The 20,973-nt window shown below is 40.2% G+C and overlaps 1 protein-coding gene across 12 annotated transcripts; it reads left to right on the top strand.

The window, feature by feature from the left end:
* The first annotated feature begins 20 nt into the window (after positions 1-20).
* SGO2 (shugoshin 2) lies at positions 21-20,518 on the top strand. 12 transcript variants are annotated; one of them, XM_028751307.2, is made up of 9 exons: positions 22-975; positions 7,436-7,613; positions 9,959-10,134; positions 11,714-11,791; positions 12,509-12,591; positions 13,397-13,611; positions 14,582-16,069; positions 18,914-19,064; positions 20,126-20,518. In XM_028751307.2, the coding sequence occupies exons 2-9, from the start codon at positions 7,469-7,471 to the stop codon at positions 20,229-20,231; spliced, it is 2,442 nt and encodes an 813-aa protein (XP_028607140.2). In that variant the 5' UTR covers positions 22-975; positions 7,436-7,468; the 3' UTR covers positions 20,232-20,518. The 12 variants fall into 12 exon arrangements, 11 of the variants coding, with proteins under 11 accessions (XP_028607233.2, XP_028607140.2, XP_028607158.2 ...); XM_028751325.2 differs by lacking the exon at positions 22-975 and adding an exon at positions 6,193-6,308; XR_013390506.1 differs by lacking the exons at positions 22-975; positions 20,126-20,518 and adding exons at positions 6,315-6,431; positions 16,409-16,523 and having other exon boundaries at positions 18,926-19,033.
* The last annotated feature ends 455 nt before the right edge of the window (positions 20,519-20,973 follow it).

Here is a 20,973-nt window from a genome sequence, read left to right as displayed (position 1 = left end):
GCGCCTGCGTTCAGCGGAGGGAAGGTTGTTGGACTACAACTCCCATCATCCTCTGGGAGGAGCGGGAATGGAGTGAACGGAATAACGAAGGAATCAATATCTGTCTATGATGACGCTGACGTTGAGATTCCTCCGCTGCAGGGAGGCTGGACGAGATGTAGCGCGATCGTAGAAGCAAGACCCCTCCAGCACCACCACGGGGTTCAAAGGCCAGCAGCATCCGAAACAAGCACACAACTTTCCAGTCTGTTCGCAGAGGCGGCGAACCTCGCAGCCCTCCAAATGTTGCCTTATTTTCTAAACTTTGCGTCCCCCCAATGTTGTTGGGTATGGGACTACAACTCCCATCATGCCCTAGCTAGCAAGACCAATGGTCTGGGATGATGGGAGTTGTAGTCCAACAAACAGCTGGAGCCCTAAGGTGGACAAAGGCTGCCCGCCAGGCACCAGGGATGAAGGGTTGCAGGCTGCTCAGCCTTCGAATAGGATTGCATTTGAAAGTTAATTCCTTTCGAGGAATGAATGAATTGATTGATTGTAGAGTCGGCAGGGACCCGAGGGCAGATCTCCAGAACCAGATGGGTTCTTCTGCGTGGATTTTTGTAAACGTAATTCATTTGCTCTGATTCCAGGACAAATGGCCAAAGGCATTGGGCTGTGGTCCAGGAGGGAGGGAATCCCTGCCCAGCCAGAAGGACCCCCACCTGGGGGAAACTACAAAGGGGCTGCACCACCCTGGGGCTTTTGCAGAGAGGACTGTGCTCGGCCAGAGAGGCATCTGGGCCACGCAGGCAGATCGGTCCAGCCCAGATGCAGGAAGTGTTAAAAAATAATGTTCTTGGGTTGAGGATAGATGGCTGTAGTTTTGACATCCGTGTAAACAAGCGAGGAGAAAAATACTGCAATCCTGCCTGCAAGCACTAGAAGGAGCCCACAACCCACCTGGGTTCACTCTCAGAAAGAAACCTTTTACAGGTAAGCTCAACGGTTCTTTTTATTTCTTGCTGGAAGTATTTATTGCTCTATAGACTCTGAGGGAATCCCTTCTCAAGGAGGAATTTACATGTGATTTTGGTTTTTTGGTCGTTTTTCTTTTAAATTTTATGCTTATCAGATTTCTACATTTCACTAATTTTACAATCATTTTAATATTTCAAAACTTGACTTCCTTCCCCCTTTCTGTAGTTCCTTAGATTTATTTTTAATATCTTCTGCATATCCAAATTAACTCAATTTGCTCATTTATTCATCTACTTTAAATATATACTCCTATAAAACTGCAGGTTATTACAATAATCCTGCCAATGTTCTTATCTGTTTACAATTTATCTGTAAATATTCGATAAACCATTCTTCTATAAAAAGTTTGTTATCTTGATTTCTTATTCTTCCAGTAGGTTTTGCGATTTCTGCATATTCCATAAGTTTTTGTATCCATTCTTCCTTTGCTGAGACTTCTGCTTCTTTCCATTTGTGGGCGAGTAACATTCTTGCCGGGACGCAGGTAGCGCTGTGGGTTAAACCACAGAGCCTAATCCCTGCGACGGGGTGAGCTCCCGTTGTTCAGTCCCAGCTCCTGCCAACCTAGCAGTTCGAAAGCACGTCAAAGTGCAAGTAGATAAATAGGTAAGGTGGCGGGAAGGTAAACGGCGTTTCCGCGCATTGCTCTGGTTTCGCCAGAAGCGGCTTAGTCATGCTGGCCACATGACTTGGAAGCTGTACGCTGGCTCCCTAAAGTGAGATGAGCTGCCTTGTGGGATATCTTCAGGAGAAAAAAGGCTAAGGAGTAAACCCTACACAAATCTGAAGTAGAGCCCCTAAATTGGATGGATTGTGTCTTGCACAGTACACCTCTTTGTGGCAACTCCTGCAGCCAAGCTGGTGCCAAACGTGTTGCTCTGCTTTCCTTTGGACCACATCAACAAGGCCAAGGGCAGCCCAGAACCTCCATATACGCTGCCCAGGCTTGCGCCCCGAGGAGGTCACTTCTGTGCTGCTAACGCTGTGGTTTCACTTCACCCTTCGCGGTGCATTCCATTGTCTCTTGAGACAAACGGAGGCCAACAATATACAATTGCAGGTGTACCTTGGAAGTCGAACAGCCTGGTTCTCGAACTTTTTGGCTCCCAAACAATCAAAACCCGGAAGTGACTGTTCCGGTTTTCAAACGTTCTTTTGAAAGCCGGACATCCGACGGAGCTTCCACAGCTTCTGATTGGCTGCAGGAGCTTCCTGCAGCCAATCAGAAGCCACAATTTGGTTTTTGAACGTTCCAGAACGGATTCCGTTCGACTTCCAAGGTACGACTGTACACATATGCTTACACACATGATAGCTCTGTTGGGAGAGCATGAGACTCCTAATCTCAGAGTCTCAGAGTTGTGCGTTTGAGCCCCACATTGGGAAAAAGATTCCTGTATTGCAAGTGGGTTGGATAGAATCAGGCATGTCTAACAGGTAGATCATGATCTACTGGTAGATCACAGGGTGTTCCTGGTAGATCCTGGTTGATCTCTGGTCCCTCAGTGATCTCCTTGCAAAAAAACTCCACAACTTCTTTGCCTTTCCTAAAAAAGCTCCACAACTTTGGCTTCCTAAAGAAAGCTCAACAACTTTGGGTAGATCACTGCCAGTCTTTTTACGACAATGGGTAGATCACTGCCAGTTTTTTTATACTGTGAGTAGATCGCAGTCTATTGTGAGTTGGACGTCCCTGGACTAGATGACCCTCGTGATCCTTCCAACACTATGATTTGATGACTTTCTATGACACACAGAGAGAGAGAGAGAGAATATCACAGGGTGCTTTCAGACAATATGTTTATTATGCATTCATCTTGATTTGTGGGGAGCTTTTCAGTGCATTTTCTCGTCACTTGCCTTACTTCCAACAATCTGATATTTGGGGGAAGTGGCTTTGTTGTGCAAGAGCTACAAATCAATTGCAACTGTGCGAGCTGACCTCAATACATGATTGAATCCCACACAAAACAGATGATCTAAAAGCACCCACAGTCCAGAAAGTGTGATCTGCATACAGAAGCAGGCTTCTGAATAAGGAGGCTGCAGAAGCAGTTTCCCTTGCTGGATAAATGCATCCTGCAGCTGCAGCTATTTGAATACACAGTGCATATGGTTTGGCAAAGCAGACCCCCTGTTCGGAAGGTGGAGGAACGTTAACAGTAGTAAACATCTGTCTGGTTGAATATGCCTGTGCAGGGATCCTTCCAACTTGTAGCATGTGTGTTTTGTGATGCTCAGCCTATACATTTGTAGATAAGAAGCCTCATCTACAAGAAGTCAATTTACATTGTACTAATTCACAACAACAATGAAACCTCACACCACTCAAAATAAATTTTTGTTGTTGTTTAGTCGTTTCCGACTCTTCGTGACCCCCATGGACCAGAGCACGGCAGGCACTCCTGTCTTCCACTGCCTCCCGCAGTTTGGTCAAAATTAATTAGTGCTTTGTAAATCAAAGCTAACAATGGGCATGATCCAAATAAATTTAACCACTTGACTATGGGTGTTAAGCAGTGCATAAATGTGTACAGTGGTACCTCTGGTTGCGAACGGGATCCATCCCAGAGGTCCGTTTGCAACATGAAAAGAGCGCAACCCGCAGCAGTGCACGCGCGGGTTGTGATTCGTTGCTTCTGCACATGCACATGATGTCATTTTGCGCTTCTGTGCATGCAGAGATTTAGGATCAGAGTTTTCCTACTCTTAGATGGGCTATGTTCCCAGGTTGACCAGCCCCATAATGCAACAGGAAATCTTATAATACCTTCCACTGAGTGCCTGGCATGTTTGATCCCACACATTGCTCATGCTGACTAGGGTTCAAATCACCATTCAGATGATTCATCATGATCCTCACGTTGTTGGTCCCAACAATTGGTGTGGCTCCAACCACTAGGCAAGCCTTCTATCATACCAATAACATGAGGCCATGACTGTGGCCCTATAATCATTTTTTCCAATAGAATACTAAGATGGCATAAACTTTGACATAAATTAGAAAGGCTCAGCAAAAGAGATTGCTGATGCAGCAAATATATAAATAAATAAAGTAGCTTTGAGTGTTTCAATTACATTTTTTTCCACAGTGATTGTACAAAACCACCGGTTACTCATTAGCTACACACAGTAACTCACTGCAACATGGGTTTTATGCATGGTCAATTATCTGTGGTAACAACTGTTTGGAAAAAGATTTACTAAGAGGTAAAGATTAACTAAGAACCCCGTGGTGAAACCTGGAATATAATTACATTTGCTGTTGGGAACAGAGGAGCATAGATAAAACTATTTGCCCATCTAGCCCAGTCTTGTCTTGTCTAGCCCAGTTCTCCAGGGTGTCAGGTAAAAGTATTTCCCATCTGTCAGGAGATGTCAGAAATTGAACAAGGAACCTTCTGCTGGCAGATATTATCCCACAGAAGCAAACGACCCTCCTTTTGGAATCCCACTTGCCCTAATGCCTCCATTTATGTTCCAAATCTATGTCTAAACCTATGATCCTATGCATGCATAAGAATAAGCATGAACTTCCAATCAAAGATGCATGGAATTGGGCTGTAAATTGTTTTTACAATAGCTGGGACACGCTTTACAAGCATATATAATTTGTGCTGGATAGTTAGGAAGCTGGAGCAGTAGGCTCAAAGTGAGAGTTTCAGGACTACTCTCAAGTACAGTGGTACCTCAGGTTACATACGCTTCAGGTTACATACGCTTCAGGTTACAGACTCCGCTAACCCAGAAATAGTGAACAGAAATCGTGCTCCGGCAGCAGGAGGACCCATTAGCTAAAGTGGTGCTTCAGGTTAAGAACAGTTTCAGGTTAAGAATGGACCTCCGGAACGAATTAAGTACTTAACCCGAGGTACCACTGTATATGCTTAAAAGGTAAAGGGACCCCTGATCATTAGGTCCAGTCATGGACGACTCTGGGGTTGCCACGCTCATCTCGCTTTACTGGCCAAGGGAGCCAGTGTACAGCTGGGCATAGCTGTCAACTTTTCCCTTTTATTGAGAGGAATCCTATTTGGAATAAGGGAATTTCCCTTTTAAAAAAGGGAAACGTTGACAGCTATGCTTCCGGGTCACGTGGCCAGCATGATTAAGCCGCTTCTGGCGAACCAGAGCTGTGCACGGAAACGCCATTTACCTTCCCACCAGAGCGGCACCTATTTATCTACTTGCACTTTGGCGTGCTTTTGAACTGCTAGTTGGGCAGGAGCAGGGACTGAGCCATGGGAGCTCACCCCGTCGCACGGTTCGAACCGCTGACCTTCTGATTGGCAAGCCCTAGACTCTGTGGTTTAACCCACAGCACCACCCGGCAAATCATATTGCTGACCAATTGTTTTTGTAGGATTGCGCTGCCATTTCTTTTCCCTTTTTCCAAATTATTAATAATTTTCCAAATTATTACAAATCAACCCAAATTAAATTAATCTACAGTAATAGTTTCTTAAAATCAGGTCCCCCCTCCTTCTCCAAACATATGATCACCATCGTTTCCTCACGTTGCTACATCGTTTCTTATTTAGGGTTCAGTTGACGATCTTCAATGTACAGTACTGCCATTTCTAAACAAAAGCTGGTACAGTGGTACCTCAGGTTAAGTACTTAATTCGTTCTGGAGGTCCGAACTTAACCTGAAACGGTTCTTAACCTGAAGCACCACTTTAGCTAATGGGGCCTCCTGCTGCCGCCGCGCCGCCAGAGCACGATTTCTGTTCTCATCCTGAAGCAAAGTTCTTAACCTGAAGCACTATTTCTGGGGTAGCAGAGTCTGTAACCTGAAGCTATGTAACGTGAAGCATATGTAACCTGAGGTACCACTGTATAGGAGTGCAGCCTCAACTAGTAAAATTCTTCTGTTTGGGGAGATAGCAGCTCTCCCAAAACGTTTCCAAATTCTGGTTTTGTTTTGAAGACACAGGGGCAAAGCGACCTCTTTCTGTTTTCCCAGGGGTTAATATGCACTGCTGAGCGTGAGAGCAAACAGAGTTTACTCACTGAACCCCGTGGGACTTAAGTTTTTGAGCAAACACGTGGGTAGGAATGGATTGGGCTACAAAGCTTTGCAACGCGCCCCGCGCGCGCTCACGTGACTTGCGAGAGGCAAAGCCGTCCGGGTCGCCCTCGGCTGGGTCGCAGCAGCTGTTGGCGGGAACGCCGCAGCTGCGCGCGCGCACTCTCCTCGGGCTTCAACGGTTTCAACGGCTCCGGCGCGAGGGACGGGCCATCCAATCAGCGCCCCGCCAGCCGCCGTTTTGGCGGGAACTAGAGCGGTGGGGGAGCTGTGTGGAGAAACGACCCTGTGTTGCCTCCTTTTACCTCAAACTTTGCTTTAAAAAAGGGTCACTTTTTAAAACCGACCCCGGGAGCCTGTGAGCTCGAGTCCCTTTCCTCAAGTAAATAATAAATGGGAAAGATCATTTACAGTGCCGGATTTACTTATAAGGTTAACTTATAAGGTTAACGAGCTATAGCTTAGGGCCCCACTCTCTTGGGCCTCTTAAAACATTTAAAGGAGGGGGGAAACTGGATGTACATTTCCAAAATATAAAATAAAATAAAACCTACATACAGCAACAGTGTTTTGCGTTGTGTAGGCTCCTATTTGTTGTGTGCAAATGGCTTTAGATACCTATTAGGTCCTTAAATTACCATATAGCACATATTCAACACAAAAAACAGTGACAATTTGTTGTTGACAAAGGACAGCTGGACATATAAAGGGCCCCATTACCTTCAGTAGCTTAGGGCCTCATCAAACCTAAATCCGGCCCTGATCATTTACCTCAGTCATGTAAAAAACAGGGCTTCCGCTGTGTCTACCATGGTTTACACACATTTTTCGTAACAGGGAGAGGGCTCGAAAATAATTTCCCCAATACTGTACTTAGTAATTCCTGTTCGTGGCCTAGAAAGGCTGCCCTTTAATAATAGCTCACACGCAGCTTTGAATTTGATGTTTGAATTGAACAATTAAGGAAGTGCTGTTAGGAAAATCTAAGTAGATTATTTAACTAGTGTGTTCAAAAAAGACTTAAGGACGGACCAGCAAGAGTCATTTCCTTTCTGACTGATTTATTTTATTCAATATGTTAATAGTTCCAAACGGAGTCTCACACATGACCAGCTCTGGAGAGACTGTTAGATAGTAATTTCAGTATATCGCTCCTACTTTTTCTCTCATGTTCCTTACATACTTTGGAAATGTGTGGAATAACTTGGGATTCTGGAGAGTGAGTGAGTTGGTTAAAGATATATTAAAAATTGTTTGTTTGTTTAAGAATGAATACAAGACCCAAATGATGAATAATAGAGTTATGATAAACCTTAACTGAAACTATGGAACTAAAAATATCCACTAAAACATTAATATATCTTTCTTTGTGTTATCCATTGTTAGATTTCTACTGGGTAATGAACTGAATCCTTTAAAATGGATAGCAATCCATTTTCAGAAGCATCTTCCTCATTGATCTTTGGAGATATTAAAAGACGTGTTGGGGGGAAGAAGAACGGATCTCTAAAAGCTGGGAAGCTGAATGCTTCTCTGGCATGTAAAATCAAAACTAAGATAAGAAGTGAGTGTCAACTAAAATTTTGATAATATATGTAACTCTCAGAAAAATAAAATACTTGTAGACCACCTTAGTAATAGCATTTTTAAAAATATCCAGTGTAATATGTCTACAAAAATACATTCATCCAAAATGAAAAAAGAGCCAATGTTGCATGAAACATTTATTCAAATTACCGGTATATTCAGCAGTTTTGGGCCAGTCACACCCTCTTAGCATAATTATACCTTTTGTTTTTACTGGTTTTTATGTTGCTGTTTTTTAAAAAGATATTGTTTATTGTTTTTATGTTGTACAGTACTTGGTGGTTTTAAACTGTTAAGTGGTTTATAAATGCTTCTAAATAAATAAACCACTAGCTTGCACAAATAAAACAGGATAAGCTTAATAATGTTATGCATGTGGGCACAATGACCTTAAGGATCTGCCCCTCCCACTGCTACTCCTTACTGCCCTTTTCTTCATGGGCTGGCAAGGGTGTCTTCCCCAAAAAGTGCATGGAACTGAAGGAGAGGAAGCTGGAAAAGTAGCATACAGTGGTACCTTGGTTCTCAAACTTAATCCGTCCTGGAAATCTGTTCCAAAACCAAGTGTTCTTTCCCATAGAAAGTAATGCAAAATGGACTTTTAAAAACAACCTCTAAAACAGCAGTTAAACATGAATTTTACTATCTAACGAGACCACTGAGCCATAAAATGAAAGCAATGAACAATGTACTGCAGTCACGCAATCCATCAATCAGTAGCAGAACTGGGTTCCACACAGTCACAAAAACAAAAAAAAGCCACAAAAACACAAAATAAATAGCATAAACAGACAGACCTCAGCGTAACGCTCAAAATGGAAGTGTGGCACTCAAATCAGAAGCGTAACACTCAAAACGGAGCACGTTCAGCTTCTGAAAAAAGTTTGCAAACCGGAACACTTCTGGGTTGGCAGTGTTTGGGTTCCAAGTTGTTTGAGTCCCAAGGCGTTTGAGAACCAAGGTACCATTGCACTTCCCATTTCTTCCCTCTTTCAGCTCTATGTGGTTTTCAAGATTTAGATTGGCAGCTGACAGAAAATGGAGCAAGCAAGAGAGGAGAAGGAAACAGGGAGGAGGTTAGGAGATTGGCCACCAGAGTGGCTGGTGTTCCTCAAAGGTTCAGTTTCACTCAGGGACCCCAAATGGTTGGCATCCACTGTGATATTACTGTCTCTCAGACTGTATTGCCACTGCTGTTTATTGTGTACTCACAGTTTCCAGTGCTAGGTTTCTAATCTGTGTGCACATATTCTAAACACATTGCTTCTCAAACCAGCTTCACACTGAGTGGATTTCTTAAGCCATTTCTAAGTTGTCTCTAGCCAAGTCGTGAACATCTTTGCACAGGGTAAAGACAACCTGTTATGTACTGAAGTTCTCGCCAGCAGGGGGATACTGTAGATAGTTTTCACTCAGGTCCACATATGCAAATAAGGGATTGAAAGTGACGTTCAGTGATTGGATAGTTACAGAAAGTGGTTACTGTTGCGTTGTAGTGGAGCTCTATATAAGCAGGCTGGCTGAACCCTTCAGTTCAGTTCTGTTCTGGCCTGTGAATAAACAAGAGCTGTTTGAAGAATCGCTGTGTTGTCTGATATGTTCACCCACAACTTAACACAACTCTTCCCCATCAACGTCCCCTGATATGTACACAAACATAAACAAATCTAACCTTCCTGATGTGAACAGCTAGTGAGGAAAGCACTGTGAAATGCGGGGGGGGGGGGGACGGGGGGACCGCCGTGCTTTAAGGCAAGGCCATTTTCAGTATGATATACTGTAGATTTTAATTCATTATCAAATCCTGATAATAAATATTCCCTTATCCGCACTACTCCTTAAATTATCACTCAGTAATATAGTATATAAGGGGTGGTGCTTGCATTCTGACTTGTTAGAAATAGAAAGCAATTTTCTAGAAATTAGAAAATATGGTGAGGCAAGATTACAAGCACTGTACACAAGAGCACAATCTTTGTCATTCAAGCATTTTAACTAGAAAATTGTAATTGTTTAACTGCGCAGTCTTCAGTATGTTTACTCAGATGTAAGTTCCTTTGAATGCAATAGAATTCACTCCCGTGTAAGTGTAAGCCCAACAAGTAGTCCTGTCCAACAACATTTGGGGGGCACCGTATTAGCTACCCCAAGTATATAGGCCTGAAGGATTTTATTTGTTTTTTACTATATTTGAATATGTGATATTTAAAGGTTTAAAATAAATAAATACAATTCCTCTCAGTTAATTTTTAATAGTGAAGACTGATACATAGGTGTTTTTTAAAATCCCAAATTATTATTTCATATTTTTATTTTATGCAGGCAACTCTTCACTTTTTAAGATTTCTTTGAAACACAATAATAAGGCTCTGGCCATGGCCCTCAGCGCAGAGAAAGAAAATTCTAGGAAGCTAAAAAATGAAAAGCTCTTATTACAGAAAGAAGTGGATGAGCTGCATTTGCAGAATGTCTTACTGCGCCAAAAGCTGAATCGTCTGGTATGTTCTGAAAAATACTATTTGAGCTATTACATTATTCATATATTGTGAAAATAAAACTTATGGGGAGGGATTCAGCTATGAGTCCCAGGGCACCCCCACAATCACCATACTCCCCAAATTGGCTGGGGCTGGGTCAGGTTGGAATAACCCCCAGAAGAGTGCATGTGGGAGGAGAGGGAATGCTTGCCCTGGTGGAATGCTCACCTTAGTGCAGTGTAAGCAGCTAGTAGCATCCATCTGTTTCAAAGATCCTGTTCAGTGGGATTTTGATAAGCATTATGATGCAAATGATATATCATAATGGGAATTACACCAGCGGTATGCACATGGGCATAGCCAGGATTTTGCAGGAGGTGGGCTAAACTGAGCTATTGTAGCCTTTTTAGCCTCGGGTGAGAAGAGCTTTGCGCCCGGGACGGGGAAATGGGAGTCAACAGACACTCAAGGAATAGTTTCAGAGAAAAAGCTTTATTTCTACCATCCGGGCTGGTAGAAGGAGCAAGTGTGATGATTCACACAAAAAAGCACACGAGTTCACAGCCATTTGCACAGAGCATATATTCCCCTTCAGTTCCCTCCCCTTTCTCCTCCTCTTCAAGAGTCCTGCCCCATGTTGTTTCCTGAGCATGAACAGAAAGCTCCTGTCTTGGGACTCTTTTGGACTCTTCCCAGGAAAGGGGGTTGAGAAGCCTTGCGTTCAGCATGTCCAAGATATGTTACCTTTCTCTTGCTCTATTGGCACAATTCCCGGAAAGAAAAGTTGCAAGTTGAATGTACCTTTTGGCAAGGTCAGCTAGCCTGAGAAGCAACCTTTGTTACAGCAGAGTGAAATGCTTCTGATGCTTAGCTAATGCCTTTTAGCTGCTGAGAAAATGATTTTGAGAAGCTTTGAGCCTGCTTTGGGGGGGGGGGGAGTGACTTCGGGCCTAGGTGGGGTCACCTGTCCTCACCTCCTTCACTATCTGCAATGTGATTGATCAGTTAGTTAACTATTTTTATTTATTTACTTGATTTACGGTGGGGGTATAGCTGCCCCCGCCTCCTCTCTTCCCCTCCCCCCCCCACTACAGTATGTCCATGAGTATACACATTTTTTCCCTGTTATATCAGGGCAAAATGTTTATTAGCTCTTGGTCACACTCAGACCCTGTGTGTGCATGCACACTCGGCAACTGGAGCTATGCGCCCAAAGTTCCTTTTAAACAATGAACAATCACACAATCATCCATTTGGGTAACACATTTTCTTCATCAGGTAAACATTGATATACTGCTGAACCTTAATCTCTTCTGTATAAGGTACATTGCTTTATGTGTAAAAGAGCAGAGGGGAAAATGCTCCTGGTTGGAGCGGGGGGAGGTTTTACAATTTTTTTTATATAAAAAACCCTTTGATGTTTTCTTGTTTTTAGATAAATTTAATCTCTTTAATCCCAAATAAAATATATTAATTTCTCATAACTGCCTCTTTCTTTCCTCCAGAAATATAAATCTTTTTTATCGTTGTTTTTCTCTAACTTTCTAACTGTGTTAAATAAAAGTTTTGATTACGTTTATATTTAATTTTTTGTATGCAGAATAAAATTCTCATAGAACTGGAAGCATTTGTGAATAATAACATTTCAACTGCAATTGAAATGAGCACTCTTTCAGAGGTATGCTGCTTTGTGACGCTTATTATCATAGGGTGAAGAGGGAATTGCTACTGTATGCCTTCATGTTTTGAAAATCAGTATAAAAACTGATTTGGTGATCAATATTCCTTTGGTTTTTCAGAAGTTAGCTGTGGATTTACTTTTGAGGTTTGATTAAAGTACAGATAAAAAGGTAAAGGTACAGATACAGCAGGACAAACATGTTGATCAAAACAATGGAAATCCAATTGTATTGTTGACATATTTATATAGATTTAAACATACAACTAGATGACTTCAACTAACATAATACACAATATTGCTGTACTGTACTTTCTAGCAGTAAAATGATACCCATGTACAAAATCAATGGTTTATTAATAAACTGTTTCTGTTATAAATGCTCAATATGTGCACAAGAAGAGTGGCATTTCAATGAAATAACTACATTATGTGAGCAAATATTTTCTTGACCTGCATATTTGTGCTTTATACATATATTCCTAGTTTACAGCTGCTAATCTTTACACTTTACATTACTGTGTTAAAGTTGTTCTTTAATTAATGTTCTCATTGAAATAGTTTAACACTCGAAATCTTAATATATTGGTATGGGTGCAATTCTATACCCACAAAACTGGAAGCAAACCCCCTTCAACTGGGAATTATTTCTCTATAGACATACTGTACATAAAATTTCTCTTTAAGTGTTCTGAGCGTTTTCCTCTTTTTAAACAGCATATTCAAAAACCCTTAGCAATGGAAAAAGACCACTGCAACAGTTCTGGTCAAAAGCCTGAGATTTCTGATCAACCAATTAGGTAATATTTAAATTTATTTATTAATCTAGATGGAAATCAAAATGTGAACCTTAAATAAAACCTGCCAAAAGATTGTATCGATCAGGGCTACAGTCCCACAGGTTCCTAAGGGCTGCTTTAAATAAGACTTTAAAGTTTAGTTTATTGTACTTATAAATAAAAAGAACTAGATACAGAATAATTAAACACATTTCATTCATAGTGTCATGCATAAACTGTGTTTTAGGCTGCAATCATATGTACAGTTTGACTGCTTGAGGGTGCAACTCTATACTCACACCCAGAAGTAAAGTCTATTAATGTCAGCAGGATTTACTTTTGAGTAGACATCTACTGTATAGGATTGCATAGCTAATCCTGCTGAGGTTAACAGGATTTAACTAGTATACATGCAGGATTATAGTATTTCCTGGAAAAATACATGACAAAGACTCTGATCTTTTATGAACTGACGTGTATTTTGCCAACAAAAACATAATTTATACCTATACATGGTAATTATTGTTTGCAGGCTATTAGGAATAGCAATTTATACCTAGGGGTTAAGGTAGTTTACAGTAGTAAATGTGCTAGCAGTTTTTCTCCTTAGATGTAATCTCATACACTTCTGTTTTACAGTTAGATCTTGTTTCCTACTTATTTTTTTGGGTTTTTATAACACAAAATGTGATTCATTATTAGATTACAAATCTGTGCATTGTTATCTGGTAGTGTCCCACTGAACAAAGTGAAGTTTACTTATGAGTTAAATGCTGAAGTGAATCCCATTTTCTTAACTCTCTTTCATAATAAATTGTTCTTTCAGAACTATCAGTCAGCATGTGAGCACTCAGACTGAAGAACATGATGGAAATCAGCAAAGTAACATATCAGTCTGTGTAGCTGATGATCTTGTTACATCAAAGGAAACTGCAACAGATCAAATCAATGCAGAGTTATTTGTGTCTGAAAAAAATACCTCAAAATCAAGTGAAACAAATAAAATAGAAACAGTATTTATCGCAAATAAATTTACAAAAGGTATACAGCATATTTTATTGCATTCACTTCATTTTCTAGGGTCCTTTCTCCCCAACAAATGTTGCAGAAAGCAAGAGTCTCAATACAGGACTTTTAAAATATAATTTGTCGGCAGGAGAGGTATGGATTGTGACCCCGGCATGGTGGGTAGATGTCTTCAGCCATTTCCCTTCATTGTAGTTCCTGTCCATATTGGGTCTCTGGTGCATGCAATTTGTAAAGGAAAAATACACCCACTGGCGGAATTTCACCCCAGTGCACATTGCATCAGGTCCACAGAAGGCGATAAAGGACTAAAGCCCCTTACTTCCCGCTCCATGCCAGGGTCTTGATTCAGATTTGGGGGGGCGGGGCGGTGTTTCAGGCTGGCAATCTATGTTTATAAAATAAGGGACAATAGAGCTAGATATATGATTCATGTCTCATTCGAGTCTTAAAAAATAAATAAACATTTATGTTGGGACACATCAACACAGAAATGCATAATGTTACTCCTAATGTTTTTTCATTATATTTTAAACAATTAGGCACATAAGATACTTTTATGTAAGCTATTTAAAACACTATAGTAGGTTACAGACCAATTTGAATAAAATAGCTCCAGTATCACTAGGTTTGTTCAGGTCTCCCATCTGATATTTATAAAAACACTGTTAACCGTTTCAGTTAAACAGATGTATGTTGTTGATATATAAATAGTTAATAATAATGGGTGGGATTCCCCTGATGAACCCTATCAGCTGAAGCCCTGCTTTCCCTTCTCCTTGTGTGCCCCCTACATGCTTCTCCCCAAATGGCTCTTGGGTGTGTGGAGATCCATCAGAACACCACAGGTGTAGGCAAGGGGCAAATGTCCCATCTGGCAAGCTGAAATTGTTTTTGAAGATTATAATAAAGCATGTTCCAAATGGAAAAACAAACGTTTCCTGTTTATGCAACGTAAATGAACCTGGTTTTGCTTTGTTTGCAGAAAATCCATCATGTATGGATCAGATGTCTAGAAGGACCTTTAAGCTGGATCTGGATAATGCATCTTCTGTAGAAAAATATGAAAGACAATCAAAAGCACACAGTAGTCCTCTTCTAATCCATAGATATGTGACTGAACGGAAGAAACGAGGACTGTCCTGCACATCAAATATTCAGTCTATTATAAACAATTTTGAGAGTAAAACAGAGCAAAATAGCATATTGCATTGTGACACTGACAAAGTCCACACTAATGGTCAGATGGCCCCAAAAGATGTTTCATGCACTAAATCATCTCAACCTAGAAAGGAGCCTGATCACACCGATAAACTATGTTTTATAAATGGTAAAAAACCAGAAGAAACCGTATATGATGCTGACATGGAATTGACTGCTAGTGAACTAGGTGAGATACTCTTAATTAAATCAAAAGCCAAGGTTGAGAACGCTAAAATAGTAAAAACTGATAAAATTTCAGCAAATTTGAGAAAAGTGAAAACTAAAAGTACAGAAAAACAGATTGAGGATAAATATAACATTAAACCTAAAAAATCTAATGAGAAAGTTCCTAGTAATGGAAAAGTTAAAGATATTGATATTGTTGAATCTAAAAATGTTCTACCACCAGAAAAAGGATTGTTTCAAATGAGAAATGATCAGCAAATGAAACTGAAGAACACCAATAAACTTGGAGAAGATTTCAAGAACAGTAACAAGAATGACAAACAGGTGCATCCCCTAAGACTTGTAGACTTACGGCAAACAACTCATGTTTTAGAAAAAGAAAAAATGAAAGATACAATTTTTGAAACAGCTCAGAATTCAGAAAACCAGGTCCCAGAACATGATTTTAACGTACCTGGTGGTAAATTACCATTAGAAGGTTATTCTATTGAAAGCTTGCCTCCAGTACAAAGCTGTGTGGTTTCAATACAGGATTTAGACATAAATGAGACCTATCCTGTTGTTTCCAAAATAAAAAAATCACATTACAGTGAAATGGAAAATGGGCAGTATTTGAAAGGGTCTAGATCAAAGGTATGCAATTCTAACAGCCAGACTATACAAGATGAAAAGACTGATATAAAAAGTGGCTTTAATAAGAGAGAAGTGTCTTCCAATTTCGGAACAACAACAGAGAGATCTGCTCATGCTTTAGGTATTCCTAAAACAGATCAAATTAATGAAGAGTTTTCACATGGTGATAAAAGAAGAATTTTTGCAAAAGCTGGTAGGAAGACATACATTATATACCCAAGCTCTCAGAAAAAAACTTCTGTGAAACAAAAATTACACGACGAAAATGTGTATACTGAGAATATCCATGAACGAAATGAAAACATTCAAAGAAATTCCAATGTTCAGCATGTTACAATTTCATGTTACCTAAAGAAAGCGGCTGAATGTTGCGTTGAAACATCCGAAGAAAGGGTAGATTCTACACCAAACCCAAACAAGAAGACCTGTAGTGTTTCTTCATGTGATCAAGGTAAGAGCGTAGAGAAAGTAATTTCTAACAATACTGAAATAGCTACTGAGTTCCATAAAATTCAAAAAAACATTCCAGTTCTGAAAAACCCTGAAACATTGCAATTCTCAAGAATTTACCAAGAAGAAAATTACTATGCTTCCACAGAGAATGTGAACATAATTTGTAAAGAGTCTTGCAGCAAAAGACCAGTATCAAACTTTGGTATGTGTAGCTTTACTTTGGATATTAGGAAAGGCACTCTAGGTATTAGTCTGACTCTGTCAATTTCTGCCCCTGTTCCCCAATTTAATTGGGTGGGTATTGTGATTTTAATAAAACATGATTTAAATTCTTCAGATATACATCCCTGTACGAAGAAACTAGAATATATGCAATTGAATAGGCCTGGACCATAGCCATTATGGATCAGGTAGTGTGCTCTGGGTGATTAGGAATCATGTCCTATGCTCTGGTTAGTATCTGGAAGCGCATGTAGCACTAACTGCTTTTCTGGTATGAAGTGATGCTTATATGCCCTTCAGTGGTATCCTACAGGGGTATGCCGAAACTTCTGAGCTATATTTAAAAATCTAATGATTGTTGCCTCATATTCATGGCCTTCTAGCCCACTTCAAAAATCTGATAAAGTGAGCTATAATAGTCCATGAACATTTATGCCATACAATAAACTTTTTAATGGGTGGTTCCCTAGACCTGATAACAGAAAGCTGACTGCTCTTTATGGGGTTACACTTCCTCTGAAGGAGAAGGTATTATTATTATTATTATTATTATTTATTTGTACCCCGCCCATCTCTGGGCAGCTTCCAGAAAGACCAAAAATACACCAAGATGTCACACATTAAAAACTTCCCTGAACAGGGCTGCCTTAAGATGTCTTCTAAGATGTCAGGTAGTTGTTTATCTCTTTGACATCTGATGGGAGGGTGTTCCACAGGGCGGGCGCCACTACCGAGAAGGCCCTCTGTCTGGTTCCCTGTAGCTTTGCTTCTCACAATGAGGGAACCGCCAGAAGGCCCTCGGTGCTGGACCTCAGCGTCCGGGCAGAACGATGGGGTGGAGACGCTCCTTCAGGTATACTGTAGGTTGGGGGTACTTCTGGGTCCATTGCTGTTCTTTGAAGCTCAAGTGGCCTCAGTAGCATTGAGTGCCTTCCATCGGCTTTGATAGGTGGCCCAGTTACACCCCTATATGGAGAAGGATAGCCTGAATTCTGTTGTCTATGCTCTAGTAACCTCTAGGTTAGATTACTGCAATATGTTATATGTGGGGCTGCCTTTGAAGATGATTTGGAAACTGCAGCTGATTCAGCGGCCAGGTTGCTCACTGGAGCAAGACGGTCTCAGCATGTAACACCAATCCTGGTCTGATTGCACTGGATACTGGTTAGTTTCCAGGCCTAATTTAAAGTGCTGGTTTTGACCTATAAAGTCTTATGCATATCAGGACCCTAATACCTCAAGGACCACCTCTCCCCTTAAGAACTGACCCAGACCCTGCAACTATCATCTGAGGCCCTTCTTTGTATGCCCACCTACATGAGAGGTCTGGAGGGTAGCAACACAAGAACAGGCCTTTTCAGTGGTGGCTCCCCACTTGTAGAACGCTCTCCCTAGGGAAGCTTGCCTGGGACAATTTTTACATATATTTAGACCAGGCAAAATATTTTGTTTTTAATCCGCTCTTTGGCTTTTAATCATCTATAGCTTTTTTTTTTCATGGATGGAATGTTTTAGTGTACAGTGGCACCTCGGGTTACATACGCTTCAGGTTACATACGCTTCAGGTTACAAACTCTGCTAACCCAGAAAAAGTGCTTCAGGTTAAGAACTTTGCTTCAAGATAAGAACAGAAATCGTGCTCCAGCGGCACAGCGGCAGCAGGAGGCCTCATCAGCTAAAGTGGTGCTTCAGGTTAAGAACGGACCTCTGGAACGAATTAAGTACTTAACCCGAGGTACCACTGTACAGGGTTTGTTTTTGGGGTTTTTAAAAGAAAGTGTTGGTTTTAATGTATGTATACAGGGCTTGCTTAAAATATTGTAAGTCGTTTTAAGTTGCTGTGGCAAAAAATTAATTATAGAATTGTAGAGTTGGAAGAGACCCTGAGGATCATCTTGTCAAACCCCCTGCAATGCAGGAATATGCAGCTAATTCCATACAGGGATCGAACCTGCAACCTTGGTGTTATCAGCACCATGCTGTAACCAACTTATCAGTATAAATGTTAATAATAATAATTAAAGGGAGACACAGTGGTTAAATATGGTGAACATGCACAACAGTTATGTGATTGATTGCAGCTCACAAGTATGTGTCGCTCCGTGTTCACAAATGTGCAACATCCCTTCACACTCTATATAAAGTTTGCCCTCCATGTAATCAGACATTGTACTTCTATGCTACCAGTTGTATTGCCTGATGCAGTAGGTGAGGAAATAACATTAAGAGTTCTCACTTCAGCTATGTTTCAGTTGCTAAAACTGGGAATATTACAGCATCTACTTTTTACAAATCACAAAGTTCATTTCAAATACCATGGCTTAACTTGTGTTTGTTTGATTAATTAATTACAGTTTCATCCTGTTGGTCTTCCAGAGAGAGCTATGTTGCCCACCAATATTTTATCCTCACAACAATTCTGTGAAATAAATTAGTTTTAGAGAGGGTGACTGTCCCAAAGCCACCAAGTATCATGGTTGAACAAAATCTGAACTCGTCTCCCCAATTTAAGTTTGGCATGCAATCAACCACACTACTGTGTCTCCAAAAATATATATTTATTATTTTTTCAAGTTTACTAACGTTCCAAATATTTTTGCAATTAATGATTCAATAATAGCTGTAATTTCAGGGCGTAAGCCTCTTCAAGAACTGACAAATATCAAAGCACCTTCCCTTCCAAAACCCAATAAAGACTTAGAAGAAAATTCCACATCACCTGTTAGACGCAGGCGAGCTACAGTTTGCTACAAAGAACCCAAAATCAACAGGTTAGTTTTTGTCAGATGGTTTCCTTTTGTTTTGTTATATTTAAATATTTTTCAAAGTATGCTTGACACCTTATTCTGTAATTGGCATTTATCAAGCATATATATTTTATGGAAACATACAGTTGTACAAAAAAGAATCCCAAAAGTGACCCAGAAACATTTTAGGAGAGTAGAATAATTACTTTGTGAGAGTTTATTGAAACACTTTCCATAATCATGACAGTTGAGACTAATAATACCTAAAATTTAGGTTTGATTTTAAGGAATAACACATACACAGAGAGACAAAGCTGCAACCCATACTCAAACTAGTCTAATAGTGCAATCCTATCCTCACACTTCCTAGGACTTGGGACTCAGCTATACAGCTGCAAATAAATAACATTTTAAATATGTTGTAAAGTGGAATATACAAATGGGACACTAGATGGCAACAGTGAGCTATGCCAAATTCAAGGTATTTTTTCAAAACATTTTTTCAAAAAGCATTTTCGCAGCATTTTTTATGTGTGTGATTCCACCTAAGTCCCATTAAACCCATATTTTTGAGTAGACATGAAGGAGATGGATCTGTATTAGTCATTTCATTGCCTCATAAAAAGAAACATGGGTGCTGATGTTTTGCAAGTGGAGCACGAGCACAATTAGCACACCTTTCTGGAATCACACAGCTGCTATGACTTTTCTAAATGTACACAGATTTTTGAGGGGCTTCTTGTGTGAATCTAAGCTAATCTAGTATAGTGACTATATCACATACCGGTAATTTCAAGTACCCCATTAGAGAAAAAGTTCAAAACTACCATCTCTCAATCAACTGCAGCTTATTGCAAAATACAAGGAATTTACTTATGTATTTTTAGGGCTGTAAAGGGGGAGGGGATGGGTTTTTTACTCCCAGGTAAGTAGAGTTAGGATTGCAGCCAAAGTGTCTTAATTAGAGGAATGACTATTCTGTATGAATTCTTATACTAAGTAAAATTTATGAATGATATTTGCCAGAAAAGCTCACCAGTTCTATTCTCAGTGCCACTAGTGATTCAATTATTTTTGTCTTTCAGCAAATTGAGGAGAGGAGATAAATTCACAGATACAGAGTTTCTTAATGTTCCAGTCTTCAAAGTCAGAAACAAACAAAGCTTTAAAAGTAAATCAAGATTACTCTAAAGAGGATATACAGAAAAGTGCCTACTAGTATGTTGTATCTACTTTTTAAACAAATTTTATTATTTCTTCTTTACTAAATTCCACTGACTCAATTTTGATTTGAACTAGATTGCTTTCTTCCACTCTCTTTTTAATCAGAATGAATGAGGTGAGCAAAAGTATATCTACACAGACAAAACTTTAGTGTTGATAGTTTATGTCAGTAAGTTTAAGCATTTCATAGCATCTTTGCATAGCATATTCTACCTTAAAACTGTTGAATTAAAGTTTCCAAGTTTTGCACACAATGTAAAGTGAATATAATTATTTCAGAGGATAACAGAAGTTTTCCATTTTTCTTGGGAAAAGAGCCTTCTCACAGCCTGAACCAATTCTGAGTTACAGCTGTTGTGTCTTGTATGTAGAGGCCTATATAAAAACATGGGGTGGCCAAATGGCAAGTGAGGACAGGGTTCTTATACAAGATAAGGAAGGTTGGTCTAGAATAGATGCCTTCCCCTTGCTTGCTTCTAACAAGAAGAAAACCCTCTGCTACAGTTCCCTGCATTGATATGATTTTGATAGGAGTTTGGGATCTCTTCCTAAATGGATTTTGTCCTCCCCTTCTTACCATCTGTCTGCTCTCTCTTTATTGTACAAAAGCCTTGTGACTGCACCATGAGGTGAGTGTTCCTCATGAATTTTCCTTTGCACAAAAGCACTACTGCAAGAAGTAGAATCAGCTCCTGATGCCAAATCAAGC

The sequence above is a fragment of the Podarcis muralis genome, chromosome 1, assembly GCF_964188315.1.
Source record: "Podarcis muralis chromosome 1, rPodMur119.hap1.1, whole genome shotgun sequence".
In the NCBI taxonomy this organism is placed as follows: Eukaryota; Metazoa; Chordata; class Lepidosauria; order Squamata; family Lacertidae; genus Podarcis; species Podarcis muralis.
This window is presented reverse-complemented; position numbering and strand designations above follow the sequence as displayed.

Bases quoted from the DNA above. Each gene is read 5' to 3' on its own strand.
- SGO2 (XM_028751307.2), top strand. From the start codon at position 7,469: ATGGATAGCAATCCATTTTCAGAAGCATCTTCCTCATTGATCTTTGGA. The intron at 16,070-18,913 runs GTAAGAGCGTAG...ATTCAATAATAG, and splicing joins TGTTTCTTCATGTGATCAAG to CTGTAATTTCAGGGCGTAAG. The intron at 19,065-20,125 runs GTTAGTTTTTGT...TTTGTCTTTCAG, and splicing joins AAAGAACCCAAAATCAACAG to CAAATTGAGGAGAGGAGATA.